At 41.4% G+C, this 24,936-nt stretch overlaps 2 protein-coding genes across 5 annotated transcripts in view; one reads left to right on the forward strand and one right to left on the reverse strand.

Annotated features, from left to right (window-relative positions):
* Positions 1-930: 930 nt before the first annotated feature.
* Positions 931-24,101, reverse strand: LOC121572359 (transmembrane protein 178A). Of its 2 annotated transcripts, none has more exons than XM_045205569.1 (4): positions 24,022-24,101; positions 8,155-8,268; positions 4,152-4,289; positions 931-3,251 (listed from the first exon to the last, which is right to left on the reverse strand). In XM_045205569.1, exons 3-4 carry the CDS (start codon positions 4,255-4,257, stop codon positions 3,010-3,012), a joined length of 348 nt encoding a protein of 115 aa, XP_045061504.1. In that variant the 5' UTR covers positions 4,258-4,289; positions 8,155-8,268; positions 24,022-24,101; the 3' UTR covers positions 931-3,009. The 2 variants fall into 2 exon arrangements, with proteins under 2 accessions (XP_045061504.1, XP_041740348.2); XM_041884414.2 differs by lacking the exon at positions 24,022-24,101 and adding an exon at positions 15,003-15,963.
* LOC121572661 (mitogen-activated protein kinase kinase kinase kinase 3-like) overlaps positions 19,255-24,936 on the forward strand; it is a 110,203-nt gene continuing 104,521 nt past the window's right edge. For all 3 annotated transcript variants that reach the window (XM_045205565.1, XM_045205566.1, XM_045205568.1), the window contains exon 1: positions 19,255-19,479. In XM_045205565.1, the coding sequence (XP_045061500.1) occupies positions 19,384-19,479 (96 nt within the window). In that variant the 5' untranslated portion in view covers positions 19,255-19,383. The remainder of the gene's footprint in view (positions 19,480-24,936) is intronic.

Raw genomic sequence — 24,936 nt, forward strand, 5'->3', positions numbered from 1 at the left:
AACAGATCAAAATGTAATGTAATCAAAATGGCTCATGTTTCAAAACTCTAAGCACATTTTCAATTGACTGAGTACACCAAACAAATTCACAAACTTGTTCACTGCATCAAATCAGTCTTTCAATTTGGATACATATTCAATGTAAGTATCTGCTTTTCAAAATGCATTATTCACTTGACTTTCCTTGTAATTTCTTAAGAAAACAATTATCTATCACTTAATAAATCTGCTCAAAACGGATAACTACTGAACCAAAATTACTACTTTACGTATACAGTTCAATAACTGCTGAATACTGTACATTTCTATATTTTTACCTCATAAATATATCAATTTGACATAAATTTATGTTGGAAGGTAAATCCAAATCTTATATGGATGTGGCTGTAAATACTACATCATCATTCTTCACCAGCCAGTGTGCTCCAATAGAACAAAAGGGAAAGAGTCCCCCTACTATTTGGAATTATAGTGTAGTGCTGAAATACCTGTATTGTGTACAATAATATATTTCACTCATCATCTGAATTTCATTGGTACATTGTAAGCTGATGAATTTCAAGCAGAGCGACAGGCGATACTGTATCAGTTGACAAGTCACGTAGATAAGGTGATCTTGTACAATGTTGCATGGGGCAGAAATAGCATACAACACCTTACTACGTTTTTACAGTAGCCAACTGCTTTACAATACCCCTATTTCTGATGATTTGTCCTACGTATGTACTGTATAAGGATAATGAAACTGTTAAACTGACATATTTCTCAACATGCTCACAACCTGCCATTGGATACAAATGATTTAAAAAATGGTATGTTAAGTTATTGTCAAATAGCTTAGTGGTTAAGAGCATTGTGCCAGTAACCGAAAGGTCGCTGGTTCTAATCCCCGAGCTGACTATGTGAAAAATCTGTCGATGTGTCCTTGAGCAAGGCACTTAACCCTAATTGCTCCTATAAGTCGCTCTGGATAAGAGCGTCTGCTAAATGACAAAAATAAAAAATGCTGTATGGAAAAGTACTATTCTTTCTATTGAGCACTTAAAAGATAACAGTTTTGAAATGTGTATTTTGTATTGTTTTTCTTCAATCACTTTGGCACATTTTTCAGATGTAAGTGGTATATTTTCAAAACTCTAAACTGATAACACTTGTAATGCCCCCTGTCTTATGTTCAGAACCTTTGGTTGTGCATTCATTGGGGTTTCACACATCTTTCACCTCTGAATATTCTGTGAAATACCATGAGAACATTTCATTTTGTCACCAATACATTAAATAGTGATAGGCTCACCATTTAGTCATTTAAACTATAATTTCATCCAACAGCAAAAAATACAAGATACACATTTCAAAACTGTTCTTTTTTAAGTGCTGAATAGAAAGAATAGTAGATGGTAAATATAATTTTCCATACAGTGTTTGACTATAACTTGTATCCAATGGCAGGTTGTGAGCATGTTGAGAAATATGTCAGTCTTACAGTTTCATTATCCTTATACAGTACACACGTAGGACAAATCATCAGAAATAGGGATATTGTAAAGCAGTTGGCTACTGTAGAAACATAGCACGGTGTTGTATGCCATTTGTGCCCCATCAAACATTGTACAAGATCACCTTCTTTTTTTTACGGGACTTGTCGACTGATACAGTAGTGCTTGTCTCTCTGCTTGAAATTAATCAGCTTACAGTGTATCAATGAAATTCTGATAATGAGTGGAATGTATTGTTATATATAACCCAGGTATTTCAGCAGTGCATTGTACACTACACTATAATTCCAAATGGTAGCACATAGAGTGACTCTTTTCCTTTTGTCCTATTGGAGCACACTGGCTGATGGAGAATGATGTAGTATTTACAGCCACATCCATATATGATTTGCTTTTACCTTCCAACAAAAATTGAGGTCAAATTGATACATTTAACAGGTAAACATATAGACATTTACAGTGTTCAACAGTTATCAAACTATATACGTTAACTAGGCAGTACATAATTGTGGTTCAGTAGTTATCAGTTTTGAGCAGTTTGATTAAGTGATAGTTTATTGTATTGTTAGCAACTGACAAAAAACTCATATAAAAAGTAAAGTGAATATTGCATTTTGAAAAGCAGATACTTAGATTGAATATGTATCCAAATTGAAAGAGTGATTTGGTGCAGTGAACAAGTGACTTTGTGAATTTGTTTGTTGTACTCAGTCAATTGAAAATGATTTTTGTGCTTGTTGTGAAAATGTCCCACATACTAGTGAAAATTGCACCAAAGTGATTGAAAAAAACAACAACTGAAAATGGTAGTTAAAATGACTACATGGTGAGCCTAGCATTATCTGATGTATCTGATATCTGACTAAACAAAATGTGCACATGGTATTTCATGATTGCACAATCAAAGTTGTTATCAGTTTAGAATTTTGTACTTAAGAGTTTTGAAAATGTACCACTTACATCTGAAAAAAAAGAGGGTTCTTGCTTTCAAAGTGATACTAGTATTTTTATACAATGTCCATTTGATTCAATCTTACCAAACCACCCATAAGAATTATGCTTTTTTTGTATATATGGTAATATATACACACGTTTTATGTGTGTGTGGTATGCCTGTGTGGGTATTTGCATCGTTTTATGTTATTCACTCTCATGCTGTTCTCCATGTCTTGGAGAGAGAGAGAGAGACAGAGAGAGACTGTGTGTGTGTTTGTCTACACGTGTGTAGGTCCATATGTATGTGTGAGTTTACCTGTGTGCACATACAAACATAAATAATACATCATAATACCTGCACTTTGCATAACACCTCGATAAAGGCTGGTGAGAGTCTACAAAAAAGACCAACAAGATTCCCACATCTCACTGAAACACTATGTTTTCATCTCTGGTTTCATAAAAAATAAAACGTCTCCACTTATATTGGTCTTCAGTCAGCAACAAAACGTCCACACCAACAATTCACCTCCGAAGCTACAGGGGGCGCTCAATTCTCTCACACTGATCATACCACTTATACCGAGGATTCCCGAGCGGTTTTGGAGCGCAGGGCCTTTGTTCGGCTGAGGAAGGGGTAGGTGGTGCAGAGGCAGCCCGACGCCACGGTCAGTCCCAGGCTTACCCAGGCGCAGAAGATGGACCAGCCGTAGCCATGGTCCACGTCGCCGGGCAGTCCATAGATGAAGGGTGGGTTCCGGGAGAGGTCGTAGGAGACGCTGGCAGCGTAGGTGCATAAGGAGATCGTGCAGAAGATCCCTGGAGGGGATAAATAGTTAGTTCCAAGATTTTTATTAAAGAGGCAATACAGGATTCAAATAACAACAAAAGACAGGTAAGACGGTTGAAGTAAGATCATGAGGCATTTATAAGTTATATTCTTCAAGAATCAATGGCTATATTTTATTCATTTAAAGTCGAAAAATGAAGGTACCAATCCCGGATTGCCACTTTAAATAACCATCCACATGGAACTGAAATTCATGAGTATAACATCAATAAATAGACAAAAAAAACACTAGTTGAAAGGAAATCTAAAACACAACTGCAATGGCAAATTAGCCACCCTATTGTGTAATGTTATAAATATGTTATAGGAATGTTTACAACCGTAGAAGCAGCCTCCTGTTTGTAGCGATGAGCTATTATGAATGCCTATGGCATGTTTTATTATGCATATTAACACCTGTGTGTAATGTATTATGAATGCATCTGTACCCATTAGGCATTTACAAATTCTGCTAAAAAGAGCCTTTACTGTATGTGTTTGATGAACACTTGGGAGGAAGATTTGGACAAGAGAGAGAGAGAGAGAGAGAGAGAGAAAACTAAAGATGGAGATATAGAGTTAGGCTGCAGTAAAAGTGGCACAGAGAGACAGAAGTTGAAAGCTGCCATCACAAAGAAACCAACAATGAGAGGGAAAGAGAGCCACACTCTCTTTTCTCTCTCTCTCTCTCTCTCTCTCTCTCTCTCTCTCTCTCTCTCTCTCTCTCACACACACACACACACACACACACACACACACACACACACACACACACACACACACACACACACACACACACACACATACAGGATAGGTAGGTCATTGGCAATGAAAGCCCTAACACACACACACAGGAGAGGTAGGGTGTTGGTAGTTGGCAGGCGTTGTACCTGCCATGAGGAAGAGCAGGCCGGAGACGTGCTGGGTGAGGCTCTCCTCCCAAAAGAAGCCCACTGTGGCCACAATGCTGCCACACAGCAAAACGGCAGCCGCCATCCCCAGGAACCCCGCCGTGATTCGCCGCAGATCTGAGACACACACACATATAAACATAGCACGCATGCACATACACACACACACACACACACACAAGCAAGCACACAAAGATACAGACACCAGTATATACAAAAGCGTACACATAAGCACACATAAGCACACACACACAGATAAACACAAAGCGTACATACACACAAGTGCACACACACAAGTGAAACCATTAGCACAAACGCACACACCAACATTTCCATGACAACCACCCCCTGGTAAACCCGCTTGTGCTACCACTCAACAGTCACCAAACAAACACGGGACATTTTTGTTTTTGTTAGGTAATGCTTTGCTTTTGGTCTCCCCTGTCCTACATTTGTTACAAACCTGCCATAAGAACGACATGACGCCTATCATAACGTAAAATGGCCAGCAACGACTGTTAAAAATAGGTGAATTTGAATTATTTCCCTAATGCATCATGACAGCATTGTGCCTTGTTTTTCAGTACATGTTATCGCAAGCATTATGTCACACAACACACAAAAGTGTTATAGCGGGATATGTTGATAGAAATATTAAATTCATGCAATTTATGATATACTGTAACAACATTATGACACATTGATCATAAATCACATACAGTGAGGGAAAAAAGTATTTGATCCCCTGCTGATTTAGTACGTTTGCCCACTGACAAAGAAATGATCAGTCTATAATTTTAATGGTAGGTTTATTTGAACAGTGAGAGACAGAATAGCAACAAAAAAATCCAGAAAAACGCATGTCAAAAATGTTATAAATTGATTTGCATTTTAATGAGGGAAATAAGTATTTGACCCCCTCTCAATCAGAAAGATTTCTGGCTCCCAGGTGTCTTTTATACAGGTAACGAGCTGAGATTAGGAGCATACTCTTAAAGGGAGTGCTCCTAATCTCAGTTTGTTACCTGTATAAAAGACACCTGTCCACAGAAGCAATCAATCAATCAGATTCCAAACTCTCCACCATGGCCAAGACCAAAGAGCTCTCCAAGGATGTCAGGGACAAGATTGTAGACCTACACAAGGCTGGAATGGGCTACAAGACCATTGCCAAGCAGCTTGGTGAGAAGGTGACAACAGTTGGTGCGATTATTCGCAAATGGAAGAAACACAAAAGAACTGTCAATCTCACCTCGTGGAGTTGCAATGATCATGAAAACGGTGAGGAATCAGCCCAGAACTACACGGGAGGATCTTGTCAATGATCTCAAGGCAGCTGGAACCATAGTCAACAAGAAAACAATTTGTAACCCACTATGCCGAGAAGGACTGAAATCCTGCAGCGCCCGCAAGGTCACCCTGCTCAAGAAAGCACATATACAGGGCCGTCTGAAGTTTGCCAATGAACATCTGAATGATTCAGAGGAGAACTGGGTGAAAGTGTTGTGGTCAGATGAGACCAAAATCGAGCTCTTTGGCATCAAATCAACTCGCCGTGTTTGGAGGAGGAGGAATGCTGCCTATGACCCCAAGAACACCATCCACACCGTCAAACATGGAGGTGGAAACATTATGCTTTGGGGGTGTTTTTCTGCTAAGGGGACAGGACAACTTCACCGCATCAAAGGGACGATGGACGGGGCCATGTACCATCAAATCGTGGGTGAGAACCTCCTTCCCTCAGCCAGGGCATTGAAAATGGGTCGTGGATGGGTATTCCAGCATGACAATGACCCAAAACACACGGCCAAGGCAACAAAGGAGTGGCTCAAGAAGAAGCACATTAAGGTCCTGGAGTGGCCTAGCCAGTCTCCAGACCTTAATCCCATAGAAAATCTGTGGAGGGAGCTGAAGGTTCAAGTTGCCAAACGTCAGGCTCGAAACCTTAATGACTTGGAGAAGATCTGCAAAGAGGAGTGGGACAAAATCCCTCCTGAGATGTGTGCAAACCTGGTGGCCAACTACAAGAAACGTCTGACCTCTGTGATTGCCAACAAGGGTTTTGCCACCAAGTACTAAGTAATGTTTTGCAGAGGGGTCAAATACTTATTTCCCTCATTAAAATGCAAATCAATTTCTAACATTTTTTACATGCGTTTTTCTGGATTTTTTTGTTGTTATTCTGTCTCTCACTGTTCAAATAAACCTACCATTAAAATTATAGACTGATCAAGTCTTTGTCAGTGGGCAAACGTACAAAATCAGTAGGGGATCAAATACTTTTTTCCCCTCACTGTATCCAATACTATTCTTTCCCCAAAATGGTTTAAGCCTACTCTGCATCTCATACATTTGTCAGATCGAGTTGCAGTATCCTAAAACAGGATCAAACTCGAGCAAGAAAAACACTGTCTGCGTCCCAAATAACACCCTATTCCCTACATAGTGCACTTAATAGGGAACAATTGTGCACTCAAAAGTAGTGCACTTAATAGGGAATAGCGTGCCATTTGGGATGCAAGCACTGTCTAAAGGTGGCAGGCAGACAAAGAAAACCAATCCTATTTTGACTTTGATGAATGTTCTTCCTCAGACTGGTTGTGCAGTAATAATAGACTGTGTGGAGTTACATTTACATTAATATTTTTTTCTTGTACGAGCTGACATTTACTTCCTCCCCGTGAACATTTTCCATAACCATGTAGCAATCCACCAATCAGGGGTCGGACATTGGAGTAGGAATGCTAGCTTCGAAAGGTTAGCTTAACATTTTCAGCATGTGGGTACAGTAGTAGCCTTATTACAGATCATGGTTGTCTGAAGAGATCACTACGGTTGTCTGAAGAGATCACTATGGTTGTCTGAAGAGATCACTACGGTTGTCTGAAGAGATCACTACGGTTGTCTGAAGAGATCACTACGGTTGTCTGAAGAGATCACTAAGGTTGTCTGAAGAGATCACTACGGTTGTCTGAAGAGATCACTACGGTTGTCTGAAGAGATCACTATGGTTGTCTGAAGGTTCTAAAGGTTCCACAGCATGAAGCCAAATTAATATGGAACACTGCGATTTGGACTTCCACTGTTATTTCATTATCAAACCTAAACACAACAGACATGTTCAGAACCTTTAGTCTACAGTACTGTATGAAGCATTGAAAAACATATACAAAACATGTAATTATTTATTTAAACAAATACACAATACAAGGGATGGGAAGAGCAAGTAACAGTAAAGATATTCCCCAATAAATAATGGAAATAATATGGGTAGTGATACAATGATATTGTTTGAGGAAAGATGGTGGTAGAAATGTGCCCCAAATCCGTAAGATGAAAGTTTTTGCACCAACGACTACCTGGAAAAGCTCATCTTAAAGGATCCTAATACTACTCATGACAGACGTCTGACCATCCCACCGCAGACACCAACATAGGTCAGTCGTGGGGCACCTGGAATCAAACTTCTCACACCAAGACCATCTAACCATTGTTCGAAAGACTCTGGCCCAGACCAAACCGGAAATGAGATAGCCTTTCTACCTCTGGTTTGTTGGACATTGCTATGGGGGAAATTAATGGGGAAAGAATGGGATTTTAGGATAAACACTGAAAATAAGATCTGAAGTTAACACAGGCTTAGGAGATCTTATATGTTATGTTCTATGAGATAATATCAGTCAGTTTACATTACCTTTATGAATTATAAAGTATTTATGTGCTTTATGTGCTTGTTTTGATTACATAAATGGTTAAAAATTCACAAAGTGACGTTAGCTGAGGAAGATTATCACATAGAACGAAACGTATAAGCCTATGCTTACCACAGACCCCCCCCCCCTATTTTTTCCCCATAGGCTTTGGCCAACGAGCCATTGTGCAGTTAGCCTCCTTTAGTGCCTACAAAAAGACACCATTACTATTGCTCTCTATAGAAATGTAATTGCAGGTGGTTCTGAGACGTTGAGTCTGCAATACTTACGTAAGAGATGCCATTCATCTTGCTGAATGGTTCTCGTCAGGTTGAGTGGGATGTTTCGAAGCCGAATAGGCTGAGAGAAATGGTACTTGACAGTTGTGCATCGGTCCGCAATACCTGTGGAGAGAATGGATTACTAAAAAGCTCTACGTTTTAACATTACAACGTATTACTTTTGCCCTACTTGCATATCTTTACTTGAAGTTGCCATAGAAAGTGTATATGGCATAATGCCATATTATAATGGATTGTTTTGATAGGCTTACACATTTATAATCATGTACACAAGTTTCATTTAACGTTTAATGTCATAACAGCTTTATGTCAGTGATCGTTAACAAAAACTGGGTGACATAAACCAGGAATTGCATATTATACAGGGCATGCCTATAACAGTGTTATACATTTGATCTGTCAGGTCGCATTGTAAAGGGCCATTGCAATACTCAATTTTTTTACCCTACCTCAAACTGACATTTGAGAGAGCTCTTGTATTTCCATGCAGTGGCTAACTTGGTTTGAAAAGGGTAAACACTGTGACATTTACTTGGCTTTGAGGCAACCTATGACTTGGGTGTTCAGTTTCCCTTTCACGCATGCATTGTAGTCTACTGTAGAGTTTAGTTGGTAGAGTAATCAACTATATGCAGGACAAATTCATTTCACTTGGCCTGTGCTGTTGCCTATTTTCGTTATTTTTCCAAACTGGACAGGTTTTGACAGGTTTTGACAGGTTTACATAATGAGTTCTCAGTAACACTTTATAAGGTACCCTTTTTAAAGGGTTTATAATGCATTTACAAATGATGAAATAACTGTTATAAACCGTTTAGAAAAGGTACCTTTATAAAGGCTACCTATAAAGTGTTACCAAGTTACCTTTGCTGGTGTCTCTGTATGTGAGCTACTGTAAAATGTTGTCTCTTTCTTGTATGAGAGTACAGTAGACGCCCCATGAGTCCTATGTTGCTGGTGAGGCGGACTCTTTGACCTTCTGTCCTTATTTCCGGCTGAGCCCCCACAACTTGAATTAGTGGGACAAAATCTAGACAGTTTCCCATCGAATGAAGCACTGATGCTCTTTAAAACACTTTATTATTCAAAATCTTAACACACATCAGTCTTGTGGTCCACATCTACTTAATGCATGGGAACCGCTTCCATTTCATACTTGGTAGAAATTATGAAACATCATCAGGTGCTGTTTTCATCATTGAGCAGGCACTTTGAAGTGAGCGCTCACACCTGTGTTTGATCTCTCACGCTCAGAGAATCAGGAGGTGGTTATTTACAGTAGCCAACACTCCATGCCTTTGCATAGATATTAGTAGCTCTGCTCACAGCCTCTGGCTGTATCACAAATGGCACCCTATACCCTATACACTCTTAGAAAAAAGGGTTCCAAAAGGGTTCTTCGACTGTCCCCATAGGAGCACCCTTTTTGGTTCCAGGTAGGACCATAGACATTAAAACCAGTACATAGTGATAGCGCTGACGTCACCCACGTATTCCTATGGAAAACTCCCGATGGCACATGAAGCCGGAAGTATTTTTATTTTAAGCACGCCATATTGCTGAATGGGGCAGAATGGCACCAAATAAATCGCTAAGGATCATAGTCGATGTAGTAGTTTTCATCCTGCCTGAGAGAGTCAACTGGGAGCCTCCTCTTAGCCTGCCGGCCGTGATTGGTCTGTGTCAGCACATGGCGTGACAACAAATGTAGTAGTCAGAATGGATCACTATTTAATTAAATATCTCGATTTGTAGCGAACATTAAAATAATTCACTGTGGGGATCGAACTTTATCATAATAAACTATTTTGAGCCCAAAACGTCAGTCCAAAGATTTTTGGGGCCGTTCTGCCGATCGTCATTTACATAGGTTTTCTAGGGCAGACCAGGGCTTTTGGCACCTCTAGGTCACTACGCAGTAGCCAAGCAGCAGAGCTCGTGACTTCACGCTCCAGACCGGACACTGGGAGCCTGGGTAGAACCCTTTTTGGTTCCAGGTACAGTAGAGTCCGTTTGGGTTCCATGTAGAACCCTCTGTGGAAAGGGTTCTAAATGGAACCCAAAAAGGTTATACCTAGAACCAAAAAGGGTTCTCCAAAGGTTTCTCCTATGGGGACTGCTGAAGAACCCTTTTAGGTTCTAGATCACACCTTTTTTTCTAAGAGTGTATAGTGCACTACTTTTGACTATTGCTCTATGTGCCCTGGTCAAAATAAGTGCACTACAGGAAATAAGGTGCCATTTGAGATGCAGCCACTGAGTAAATAAGATGCTGCATTATGCTGCCATTTAGGTCCAATAAGGTCTAAGAGACAACTCCTTTGATATGAGGTTGAGTAGCCTTAGCCTAGACTCTTAGAAAAAAAGGTGCTAAATAGAATCATACAGGGTTCTTCGGTTTCTCCCTATAAGGGAACCCTTTTTGGTGCTGGGTAGAACCCTTTACAGAGAGTTGTATTTAGAACCCTCTATGTAGGGTTCTTCAAAGAACCCCCTGTACATGGTTCTACCTAGAACTCTCTGTGAAGGGTTCTGCCTAGAGCCCTCTATGAAGGGTTCTACCAAGAAACATTTGATCTTCTGAGGATTCTTCCTAGAACCTGCTATTATTTATGACAGTACATTACATACAGTCAAAAGTTTGGACACACCTACTCATTCAAGGATTTTCCCTTTATTTTTACTATTTTCTACATTGTAGAACAAAACAAGTGTTAAACAAATCAAAATATATTTTATTTGAGATTCTTCAAATAGCCACAACTTTGCCTTGATGACAGCTTTGCACACTCTTGGCATTATCTCAACCAGCTTCATGGGGTAGTCACCTGGAATGCATTTCAATTAACAGGTGTGCCTTCTTAAAAGTTAATTTGTGGAATTTATTTCCTTCTTAATGCGTTTGAGCCAATCAGTTGTGTTGTGACAAGGTAGGGGGGGTATACAGAAGATAGCCCTATTTGGTAAAAGACCAAGTCCATATTATGGCAAGAACAGCTCAAATAAGCAAAGAGAAACGACAGTCAATCATTACTTTAAGACATGAAGGTCAGTCAATACGGAACATTTCAAGAACTTTGAAAGTTTCTTCAAGTGCAGTCACAAAAACCATCAAGCGCTATGATGAAACTGGCTCTCATGAGGACCGCCACAGGAATGGAAGACCCAGAGTTACCTCTCCTGCAGAGGATAAGCTCATTAGAGTTACCAGCCTCAGAAATTGCAGCCCAAATAAAGTAACAGACACATCTCAACATCAACTGTTCAGAGGGGACTGTGTGAGTGAGGCCTTCATGGTCGAATTTCTGCAAAGAGAACACTACTAAAAGGACACCAATAATAAGAAGAGACCTGCTTGGGCCAAGAAACACGAGCAATGGACATTAGACCGGTGGAAATTTGTCCTTTGGTCTGGAGTCCAAATTGAGATTTTTGGTTCAAACCGCCGTGTCTTTCTGAGACGCGGTGTGGGTGAACAGATGATCTCCGCATGTATAGTTCCCACCGTAAAGCATGGAGGAGAAGGTGTTGTGGTGCTTTGCTGGTGACACTGATTTATTTAAGGCACACTTAACCAGCATGTCTACCACACCATTCTGTAGCGATACGCCATCCCATCTGGTTTGGGCTTAGTGGGACTATCATTTGTTTTTCAGCAGGACAATGACCCAAAACACCTCCAGGCGGTGTAAGCAGCTGGGGAAGAAGAAGGACGAATGAAACGGTTTGAGTGCTTCATCAACGTAGTTCTCCATTGCCTCATTTTCCGGGATAGATAGGGGGTAAACACGGCCCGTCGGTGGGGATACTCCAGGGAGTAAGTCAATAGCACAGTCCCCTGGGTGATGTGGTGGCAGAGTGGAGGCCTTAATTTTACTGAAGACATTGCTGTACTGGGCATATTCAGATGGTATGGTGGGTGGCGCTGCAGAGGCAGAGTCCTCAATGGTGGTGGCTCTTCAGGGTAGGCTGAGACAACTGGTGAAGCAGGTAGAAGACCAGGACAGTAGTTCACCTTGTCGCCACGAGATGGCAGGGTCGTGACGACAAAGCCAGGGGTGTCCAAGGATGAGTGGCTGTTTGGGGGCTGAGAGTTCCATGAGTTGAATGGTTTCGGTGTGGAAGACTCCCATCTGGAGGGTAATGCTCTGTGTCAGGTGCGTAATGAAACCCGTGCCCAATGGCTGCCCGTCCAGGGTGTTAATCCTTAAGGGAGGGGTGACAGGTGTAAGATCAATGTCAAGCTTTGTACTAGCTGGTGATCGATAAAACTACCTGCTGCTCCCGAATCTATCAAGCCCTCTACGTACTTCGTAACCCCCTTCACAGTTATCAATACTGGGATGGAGAATTGCTTCTAGGAGATATTTAGAAATACGGACTCTCCTACCTGCATGGCAGCGAAGGGATCCTTCTCATCTCTCCAACAGGGCAATGGCTGAGTAGATTATCTTTCCCTCCACAGTATAGGCAGAGCCCTTCTTGGATTCGCCTTTGACGTTCGATACACAGGAGAGGAGCATGACCCAACTGCATGGGCTCTGGAAGACTAACATTTTAAAATGTAAATGTAAGACTCGGACGGGATGACGGAATCATGGAAAGAGAAGGTTTCGTGTTCCTGGGTGGCAGAGTTCTTCGGCAGTCGGCGATGAGGTGGTCAATGGAGATATACATGTATTGATTTAAATCCTGAAGGTCACCTCTACAGGCCAGCTCCGCTTGAAGTTCCCTGTTGAGCCCTCGTCGGTAGACGGTAAGTAAAGCAGCCTCACTCCATCCACTCCCTGCAGCCATGGTGCGGAACTCGAGGGCATACTCGGCAGCTGAATTGCGTCCTTGTTGAAGGTCTATGAGGAGGTCCCCTATAGGACGACCGGAAGGAGAGTGATCGAATACCTCTTTGAAGAAGGTGTGGAAATGGGTCTCGGATCCGAGATCTGTGCTGTTGGCAGTCCATATGGCGGTGGCCCAATCCAGGGCTTTGCCTGTGAGTAGAGACACAACAAAATCCACCCTGCTCTTGTCGGTGGCGAAGTTAGTGGGGTTGTGCTCAATGCATTTGCTGCATTGCATCAGAAATCCCTGACATTTCCCAGGTGAACCGTCATATTTTCCAGGCATGGATATGAATGAAGGAGGGCTATGGGTTACGATACCAGGCATCGGAGGAGTAGGGATAGGCTGGCGGAGAAGATGGCCAATTACCTCCATACGCTCCTCTTGCCGGGTTAGGCGCCACTGTAGCTCTGCTGAATCCATTCCATTTTTGGTGAGGTATTCTGTAATGAATACTCAGGGAGAAAAAGGTGTAGATTCACGTGCAGAGCGCGGCAGGTGTTTATTACGCCTTCACAGAAGGCAGGAATCGTGGTCGCAGGCAGGCAATGGTCATACACAGGTAGGCAAACAGACAGGTGAAACAAAACTAGGACTGAAGGCTGGTTCTCACAAACGAGCTAGGAAAAGGCTTAATAGAGTCAAAACGAACAATACCTCACAACGCACAAACAGAAAGAACTGAACTAAATAAGGAGCTGATGAGACCAGGTGAGTAACTAACACAGGTGAAATCAATGAACAAAAATTTAAGACAGGGCTACGTTCAAGAACACAAAGAAACAGGACTATGTTCAAGAACACAAGGTGAACAAAGAAAATAAGTACAGTACCTTACACCTTCACAGGTTGAAGAAGATTTCAAATGAAATCAATGTTGACAGAAATCAAAGGGTAGGTAAGCACCTCAGCTGCTTTAAATGCAAGGTGGCAAGTGGGTTTCGGTGACATTTAACCCCCGGCTTAATCAGGGCGACATTAATCTTGATGGACTGGACACTGTGGGGAAATGTTCTCCTTTCATCCCGATCGACTTTTTGAGTTACAACCTTGAAAAAACTTTGTAGGGACTTGAACTTCAGCACATTAGAGAACCCTTTATGGTTGTAGGTAGAACCCTTTCAATCAAATAAACATTTTAGATCCTTTTTTTTCCATAGAGAAGGTTCTTAAGAACCCTGTAGAATTCCATGCTGAACCCTTTCCCTCTAGAATAAAAAATGGCTTCTAAAGGGGTTCTTTGTGGGTAAAGGGGTGTGTACACTCTTAGAAAAAAAGGTCTACAACCTAAAAGGGTTCTTAGGCTGTCCCCAAAGGAGAACCCTTTGAAGAACCCTTGTTGGTTCCAAGTAGAACCATTTTGGGTTCCATGTAGAACCCTTTCCACAGAGAGTTTTACATGGAACCCAAAATAGTTCTACCTGGAACCAAAATGGGTTTAACTGGAATCAAAAAGGGTTTTCCTATGGGTACTTTTTCTAAGTGTAGTCAATCAACATTTAGGCTTTTGTAGCCCTATGGATGGCTCTATTGATGATTTGACTGGGATAACAACACAAACAAACATTTCCAAGGCCAGTCTACAACGATTACCACTGTGGGAAAATGAGAGGGAAATAAATGTGAAAATGTTCCTCATAAATTAGCCTATTAATAACCTAAATCATTAGGCTGTAATTTCCCAGCACCCTCATCATGATGCGACAGTTATATAAATCATAGTAGCCTACTAAAGCAAACCTTGGTAATGAGTTTGAAATAGCAATTAATATTCCTGGAAATTAGTTTGGGCGTGGATAATCATGAGCCGTTGTGTATGAGCCCTCATAAACCTTGTTTTGACGCAATGCACGTATGCAGACACATCACCACAGTTGGAGGCTACCTCGATTAAAGGAATGCAAAACAGTCCTTGCCTATAGTCATGGATTATTGACAGCAAATTTGACAGCTGTTTTTCTTTTCTCCCACTTTTTAGTATGCACATTAAAACTTACCCTTTGATATGAGTTTATCGATATCCCGGTCCATGCCTTGAAAGTAGCATTTTCTCCACAGTCCAGAATATGTGGAGAACAACGGACGCCCACATTCTGTCTCAAGAATCCCCATCCCCAGAATCGCCCTCCAGTTCTCAAGCAATTCCTCCTCTCTACTCCCGACGTGAATCGGCTTCAAAAGCGCCACGTTCCGTTTGGAGTTGCCGTTGTCCACAAGAGGCAAATGGTATATTGGCATCTCCCTGTTTTTCTGGTCATTAGAATCCGAACCATACTTGTCGCAGTTCTCCTTATGCCTTCTGGTATCTGTCTCGTACCAATGGTCGGTGAAGATAGCGGTGACCAGCAAGAGTAAAGAGACAACGCTCATGGACAAGCTCAGAGCGGTTGCAAGAGCTTGTTTCTCCATGGCTCAAACATCAGCGCTCGGCTCTATGCGCACAGGTTAGTCGTGTTGATAGTCGGACGCCCTTCTTCCAGCACCTGCTATTCCAGTTACTAAGCATCTTTATGCATCCTCTGACCTGCGAGCACGGTCCACAGTCGAGACCGCATTGGCTGCTTCCCACCCGCGGGTTGCTGAAATGGAAGATACAACAACACAGGTGGATCGGTCCGGTGCCTGCAGGCGTGCTGGGTGTCGGCTCAGCTCCGCACTTGCCTCTCTGTGGTGGAGATGACTAGTGTTTACCTGTATAAACCACACCACTCCTCTCGCTTTTTCCCTCTCCTCAGCACCTGGGCTTGAAGTCGTGTCCTCTTCGTCGGTGACCCAGTCGGGTAAAACTCCTATTCGCATGGAGAGGAAAATGACAATCTCCCGGCGGCGACACACAGCATGTGAGGGAATGTAAAGGTTGTCATACTCTTTCACACAGTCAGTAATAAAGATGGGTGTGTCTATAAGAGAAAATAATGTGTTTCCTGTGACTCCAAGGCTCCAAATGCGTCCTCATTTTGATGAAACATCAACACTCCCAATACAACAACTAACAGTTTTACCATTTGAATGTGTAAAACTTAAATGACTCTCTCTCTCTCTCTCTCTCTCTCTCTCTCTCTCTCTCTCTCTCTCTCTCTCTCTCTCTCTCTCTCTCTCTCTCTCAGATGCACACACACACATCACACATCACACACACAAAACAGGTCGAAACGTTTGACTATCTACCTACGCCTGAATGAAATAAATACTAAAAAGAAACCTTTTTGAGTGCGGACCAGCTACACAATGTTGGAATTCTATTACATTTTGGTCGACACACCTGTTCTGAGCGCAGTGGTCACACAAACTTTCAAGGAATGATGTGAGCCATCACTGCAGTACTCTCTCTCTCTTACACACACACACACACACACACACACACACACACACACACACACACACACACACTACCAAACAACTGACTCCCATTCAAAATCCTATTTTCACTAATCCCTAAAACTAACCATAACCTTTAACCTAACCCTAACCTTAACCCTAACATTAACCCCAAACCCCTAATCCTAAACCAGACCCCTAACTCCTAACCCTAAACCTAACCCCTAACCCTAATTCCAACCCTAACCCTAATTGTAACCCTAAACCTAACCCCTAAGCCTAAAAAACACCCCGTTTCAGAATGGGTGGCAAGGAATAAGTTAGTCCTTAATATTTCAAAAACTAAAAGCATTGTATTTGGGACAAATCATTCACTAAACCCTAAACCTCAACTAAATCTTGTAATGAATAATGTGGAAATTGAGCAAGTTGAGGAGACTATATTGCTTGGAGTAACCCTGGATTGTAAACTGCCATGGTCAAAACATATTGATACAACAGTAGCTAGGATGGGAAGAAGTCTGTCTATAATAAAGAGCTGCTCTGCATTCTTAACAGCACTATCAACAAGGCAGGTCCTACAGGCCATAGTTTTGTCGCACATGGACTACTGTTCAGTCGGGTGGACAGGTGCCACAAAGATGGACTTAGGAAAATTGTAATTGGCTCAGAACAGGGCAGCACGGCTGGCCCTTGGATGTACACAGAGAGCTAACATTAATAATATGTATGTCAATCTTTCCTGGCTCAAAGTGGAGGAGGGATTGACTTCATCACTACTTGTATTTGTGAGAGGTATTGACATGTTGAATGCACCGAGCTGTCTGTTTGAACTACTGGCACACAGTTTGGACACCCATGCATACCCCACAAGACATGCCACCAGAGGTCTCTTCACAGTCCCAAGTCAAGAACAGACTATGGGAGGTGCATAGTCCTACACAGAGTCATGACTACATGGAACTCTATTCCACATCAAGTAACTCATGCCAGCAGTAAAATTAGATTTAAAAAACAGATAAAAATACATCTTATGGAACAGCGGAGACTGTGAAGCAACACAAACATAGACACATGCATGCAAACACACGATAACATATGCACTATACACACGTACACATGGATTTTGTGTTGTAGATATGTGGTAGTAGAGTAGAGGCCTGAGGGCACACACTTAATATGTTGTGAAATCTGTTATGAATGTATTGTAATGTTTTTTAAATGAATAACTGCCTTAATTTTGCTGGAGCCCAGGAAGAGTAGCTGCTGCCTTGGCAGCAGCTAATGGGGATCCATAATAAATACAAATACAAATACACACACGCACACAATGGCCATATCAAAGTGAACTCATGAACAGAGTTCATGAACTGTATACTGTTGCACATAAAGCTTTCAGGGGACATATCCAAAATGTCAGGATTTTCAACAATCCCCAATCAGTCCCCAAACAAATTATCAATAACCATTTCAGCATCATGCTATTGCAATTCTATTCTGTGACAGTATCAAAGTCTGAATTGAGTTCATAGTGATGAAATAATTGCCACCAAGCGAGCATTGCTGAAATGGATTTGTGGGTGTTTATTTGGCTTGTTTTATCTGCGCCTTTGTCAGCTCTAATAATTGCCCATTCAAATGGAGCCTGGATGTGTGCCTGGCATGACAAAAATGGCATAAATGAACATGTAAATGGTGATGACAGTGATTGCAATCTGTACTGGTGGAGTGGACATGGGAAAACATTGAGCAATTAAATTGGCACATTTGCTAGGTTGACCAAATTGGTACAAATTACAGTAAATGAGGTAATTTGATCAAAATAACACTGCAGAGCATTAGAAAAGGTTACTTTCACATTGTGTGGGCCATTGTCTTTGTTGAATATATTTTTGTGCTGTGCATTCCTATTTTCAGATTAGTATAGGCCTAGGGAGTAGGGACAGATCCATCTAGTGACACCTGTTTTTTCTCTGGAGGGAATTACACAAAGGCAGGACATAAAGGGAAATTAAGAATAAGAGTGATGTGTGATATGGTCAAGTGTAATAACGCATTGGCTTTATATTAGTCACTTTGCCACCATTCAGTAATAAGGACTTTTTAATAGTCCTGTACAATAATAAATTCAATAAAATAGTAAGTAATAATACTTTTATTGCAAACTTTCCACATGCACAAATGCTTAGTAATTCTTGCTCACAAGGTAATAGATTATAATACATTTACACAATATGATTGTATGGGGATTACTTTGTGTGCTCTCAAGTTTCACTGAAAAGTAAAACAATGTATCAATATAGTAGCCTAATGCAGCATATTATCTATTATAAACTGGGTGGTTCGAGCCCTGAATGCTGATTGGCTGACAGCCGTGGTATACCAGGGGTACAACAAAACATTTATTTTTACTGCTCTAATTACATTGGTTACCAGTTTATAATAGCAATAAGGCATTTTGCTTAATTATACCATAATTATTGATTGATATAATCAAACTCATAAGATCGTTTTTCCAAGTTTATGATCTTAATTTTCCTAATTCTCAAATTCTATTCTACTCTATTCTATTCTGTTCTACTCTATTCCAACTCTGGATGTTTGTGAGAATGAGAAGAAAGGATCCAGCTGTAAACAAGTAGAGAATTACTGGGGTATTCATGATCCTCGTGTCAAAGAGATTTCTGTAGGCTACACAAAAACAAACCAGTCGCTCCTAAACTCAGGTTTCAGATCGGTTTAGCATTTCTCCCCCAACGACTGAGAATTTGTGGACGCTAAACTGATCCTAGATCTGTGCCCAGGGGCAGAATTCTACCGGAGACCCCAGTCAGCCAGCGACCCACCCTCTTGTCGCCCATTCCTTGCATTTTCCTCTTAGACAAGCCAGCTGGCTGCGGCGCACGCGCTGTGCGCAGAGGAGGCCATGTTTAAAGTTACAGTGAAGTCAGGCTGTGATTTTTTCTGACGACGTATGTTTATATTGTATGTTTGTCGTTATTTGTGGTGTCAGTGTCCCAACAACTATAACGACTGGATAAGGAAACCGGGGACCTAAAAATGGCTTCCACTTTCGACCTTTCAAGGCGAAATCCGCAAGAGGATTTCGAGCTTATACAGAGAATTGGAAGCGGGACCTACGGAGATGTATACAAGGTAAAAAGGGATTTTAGCCATACATTGTCTTATTTTTTGATAAACCATTCATATGCTACCAATAAAGACATTGTTATTGGCAACCTGACTACAATGTAGAAACTTGGAGTAGCCTTCAGGAGTTTAGCCATTCGGGCAACAACTTGTCAACAGTGGTTGTTGAACTAGTTTATCCAAGCTGTTAGCATGTTTACCAACTCGCTACAAATGTGTTCCAGTTCACAAAGGAATTCTACCGATTCTTGTAATAAATGCATACGTATCCCGGTGAAAACGATATTGTTACAATGTTTCAATTTTTCTTTCACAGTGTTGTCATCGCTATGCCTAGCACAATAATAGACTAAAGGAGCCTAACGTTACTGCTTATAGTCAAAAGACCTTACATGTTCTGTTTCTTCTTCTATGGTATATTGGCGATCGCACAATGTAATGTGCATCCCGCCACCTTCTGTACGGGATGGAAACAGGATTCCCCCTCAAAAACGACCCAAAAATAAATACATAAACTAAACTAAATCAAACAACTTTTCTGTAAAAAAATAAAACAGATCTGATCGCTACACAGGCTCAAGGGGAACCTGGGAGGGCGGGTCTTCCGGCGCCAGTACCCCATGCAAGTCCCAAAATATTTTCTGCCCCACATACAATGTCCAGTTTCTTAGACTTCTTTGAGACTTGTGCCGTACAGTTTATAACTATGGCAATGAATGCCATGAAATCGACCTTTTTAACACACATGGTATCTTTTGACTCGCAGCAAATATTTACTACAGGCCACTATCATATCTTCACTAGCGTCACTTGTTTTCTCAATTATTTGAATCGCCTCCGCATAGGAGATTCGATTGGCCGCTATAACATTTGCTACCTCAATCTCCTTCACACTTACAGGGCACTCTAGGAACTCGGGATCATGATCCCCACCACAATTGCAACACCGCCGTCCTTCTACACACCGTTCTTCAGTATACTCTGTCCATTTGCACCTCACTTGAAACATGGCCAAATCCTGTACAATTCTTACACTGCAATGCTTTGGGGAGAAAGCTCTTACAGCGTATCTTACACAACCAAGCTTCACATGCTTGGTATTTGCTCTTTATAAAAAAGCAACATAACCGACAGACTTTCTTATTTTTCTCCATTCACCAAACGTGTCAGACGCCGGGCACCAACCACACCAGGAATTCCTTTCAGGTGTTCGACCTGAACATCCGTCGTCACCCCTTAGATGACTCCTTTGATGGGTGGTCTACTCCGAAGTTCAAAACACAAAACTTCTGTTGTCCGGATTCTTTTGCAATCTTCCTCTGTTGTTCAGAAATACAATAATCAAAATAAGACCACCCCTGGTCACCCAATTTTCAACACCTCAAACGGGTCTCCCACATATGCGTCCTTACTCAACAAACGCATCCCAACAAAAAGCGATTCATTATCATTCATACACGTCCTCCAATTTTAGACAATTTCCTTTTTGTTCCAGTTTTTGATACTATTGTTGTCCATTCAGAACATTCGTCTTCACCAACTTTGCTTGATGCGCTGCTTGATTCGACCTCAGCAACCACTTCCGCCATCTTTCCTTCCTCCGTCCCCTCCCACATGTTCTGTTGAACCCTTTAGACCCCAATAGAATTCTAGAATGCTGCTGTAGATTACTGAGAATTTTCAAGATAAAGCGAATTTTTTCACACATTTCAAACAATCCGACATAGCTCAAAAACAAAGAACAAATGACAATTACAAGTTAACTTAGTTTTAAAGAGCACAACCTCTTCTTTAATACACTATATATAATACGAAAGTATGTGGACACCCATTCAAATTAGTGGATTTGGCTATTTCAGCCACACCCGTTGCTGACTGGTGTATAAAATCGAGCACACAGCCATGCAATCTCCATAGACAAACATTGGCAGTAGAATGGCCTTACTGAAGAGCTCAGTGACTTTCAACGTGGCACCGTCATAGGATGCCACCTTTCCAACAAGTCAGTTTGTCAAATTTCTGCCCTGCTAGAGCTGCCCCGATCAACTATAAGTGCTGTTATTGTGAAGTGGAAACGTCTAGGAGCAACAACAGCTCAGCCGCGAAACACGTTCTCTGGAGTGATGAATCACGCTTCACCATCTGGCAGTCCGACGGACGAATCTGGGTTTGGCGGATACCAGGAGAACGCTACCTGGCCAAATGCATAGTGCCAACTGTACAGTTTGGTGGATGAGGAATAATGGTGAGGGACTGTTTTTTATGGTTCGGGTTAGGCCCCTTAGTTCCAGTGAAGGTAAATCTTAACGCTACAGCATACAATGACATTCTAGATGATTCTGTGCTTCCAACTTTGTGGCAACAGTTTGGGGAAGGCCCTTTCCTGTTTCATCATGACAATGCTCCCATGCACAAAAATGGTTTGTCGAGATCGGTGTGGGAGAACTTGACTGGCCTGCACAGAGCCCTGACCTCAACCCAATCAAACACTTTTGGGATGAATTGGAATGCCGACTGCAAGCCAGGCCTAATCGCTCAACATCAGTGCCCGACCTCACTAATGCTCTTGTGGCTGAATGGAAGCAAGTCCCCACAGCAATGTTCCAACATCTAGTGGAAACCCTTCCCAGAAGAGTGGAGGCTATTTATAGCAGCAAAGGACCAACTCCATATTAATCCCCATGATTTTGGAATTAGATGTTCGACAAGCAGGTGTCCACATACTTTTGGTCATGAAGTCTGACACCACATTCATGTCAATAGGAATAACACTCATTTTGTCTTCCATTGTGTAAAGACACTATCAAAAAACTATTAACGCTCAACACAACAAAAAACCATAGAGTATTTAAATTGTAGTAAATTACTCACTTAAAATGTACCAATAATAATATATTATACTTGTAAATATTATTATTTACAAAATGTGACCAGAGGACAATATTCAGAAAGTAAAAAAGAAAACACCCAAAGTAGGCTATTTGATTGACAACGATTCCTACTTCTGTAACAATGTAAAAATTCAAAACTATTCAGAGACTATTTCAAAATGTAGGTAATCTCTGTAGAAATAGTAGCCTACAATTCAGTGAATGGAACAAGTATTAGATAGAGACCGATAAAGAGAGAAGATACACAACACAACACAACAACTGTTCAGAGACAATAAAAGATTTGTAGGAGAAATTCATATTTCACACTGTCACTTTAATATTTGCTTTTAGCCTATAACATGTCATGGAACTTCTGGAAGCACTGCCCCATCCTGCAAAGTGGCACAGAACACATAGAGCACCCAAAATAGATTTCTACACATCTCCCACTCTTTGCCCTGCGTCCACTCCAGATGCACACCACTCCCTCACTTGCGCCCTTCAAACTTCACCTGCTTTCAAATGAGTTACAACTCGGTCCTCTTCCTACCACTGTAGCCATCACAAAGTGGATGCACAAGCTGCATTTCGAATGCCTTCAAGGACCAGTGCCTGTGGTTTCTGGGAAGGGGCCTTTGCCATTTATGATGGCAATGTTGAGCATCCCCCAAAACACATACTTCCACCATTCTCTGCCTGTGCGTCTAACATTGTAATAGCTCCTCAGTTGGTCAAGATGGTCAACCCCGCCCATTTTCTTGTTGTAGTGCATTACAAGCTCTGGAACAGATAGAAGTTCCTACCACTTTTAAAAACAACTCCAAAACCCCTACCACTGTCACTTTAGTCCTAGGCTGTGTGACAGTGACAAATAGCCTCCCAAATCCACCCACACACACACTCACTCTCTCTTGCTCTCTCTCTCTGTCCTCCAATCAACTCTTGCTTTCTTGCCTGACAGACTAACTACAGAGTTTGCCAATGTTAGCTGATTAGTTACAAAGCTGGCACAATTTCCAAATGAATTGCATCGTTAGAACAGGACAAAACAACCAACTTATTAGCTGGCTATGTAAACAAATATCCAACTCATCATATGAGCTCTGCTGCGTGGGCATCTACTACCCTAACACGACAGCTAAGCTGTCAAATAATAGGAAAACGAGGCAATGTATAGCCTATGAATATCTGCACCTAAAAAACATGACAAACCATAACCTAAGCCCAACAGATGAACACAAATTACTCTAGCCTTCATTTCGGTGGCTAGTTAGCTAGTTGTCTGTATGGCTATCTAGTGAAAGTGACAGCTGAAGTTGACGCTTCGTGAGCGCAGCCCAAATTTACCGCTACACACAACTTTTCTTGCCTGACAGACGTACTAGTTAGCTAGCTACCTATAGCAAGCAGCTTGTGCCGTTTCCATATGAATTACATCGGTAGAAACAAGACAAAACAACCAACTAGTTAGCTGACTATATACAGCTTAACACTGCAACTATTTCAATGAGACAGAGAGCGTTCATTCGAGCTTCACCGCTGATGTGCTCGTCTGTACCAACCAAGTTATTATGACATGACAGGATTTGCTAATCTGTGAGCTATTTCCAAAGTTTCACAGCATCAAACATCGACAACACTAAACCTATATCTGCTGTTTACTTATTTCACTCACTTCGACATCATCGCTTTCAAAATGCAAGGACGTGTGCGAATCCGTATCACCAACCAACATAGATATTGCCTCTTTCACAGTGAAAGGTCGTGTCTGCTTCGGTGCTGTCATTTTTAATAATGAAGTAAAAAAAAGAAACGTTGAAAGTCAAATGACAACGTACCCTGTTTATGGCTGACGACAACAGCCATGCGAATACGACAACAGGTTGTTAGCAAGTTAATGTTGCGATATTGACACAGATATTATTGTTAGAAAAACAAGGCAGTTCACAGCCACTAGTAATTTAAAGAAAGGCCGTCGACGGCCGCTATTGGTTCTAAAGGGATTTATTAAAGGCAAATTGGTTCTTGAAGCTAAAACAGCCAAATACTCCATCTAAATGTGAATCGATTCTCAATTGTGGTATTGTTCTAGAAACATAAATCCCTCTACTTTCATATCACATCAAAATAATTTCACAAATGCAAAATACACACTTACTGTTATAACCGTTTTTAACACAGTTGCAGCAGATATTATTTTTCAATGACAACACATTTGTGGCGTCCGTCTTCCATTTAAACACAGGTGTTCGGAGACGCAGATAGCTAATAGCATAGGTAGTACACTCTGTCTTTCTTATCTTTTCGTAAACAAGCACTGTAAAATGAAAATATGGCCTTGTGGGAACCCTAACCTTTAAAGGAGTGTATCAATATATATATATATATTCTCGCTGATATGAAAGATAAGGAACTGAGAGTCATGATCGAGGGCTATGCTCTCCCCTATTATATTTATCAATGTACAGTATATCTCAAGATGGACAGGAAAAGTAGTCTACAGATGATGACTTTAGTTTTCCTATTGTTACATTAACAGTAGCCTATCTTTAACAAATGTTATTTTCAGGCCCAAGAAAACAATAGCTCA

The sequence above is a fragment of the Coregonus clupeaformis genome, chromosome 20 (assembly GCF_020615455.1).
Source record: "Coregonus clupeaformis isolate EN_2021a chromosome 20, ASM2061545v1, whole genome shotgun sequence".
NCBI lineage: Eukaryota > Metazoa > Chordata > Actinopteri > Salmoniformes > Salmonidae > Coregonus > Coregonus clupeaformis.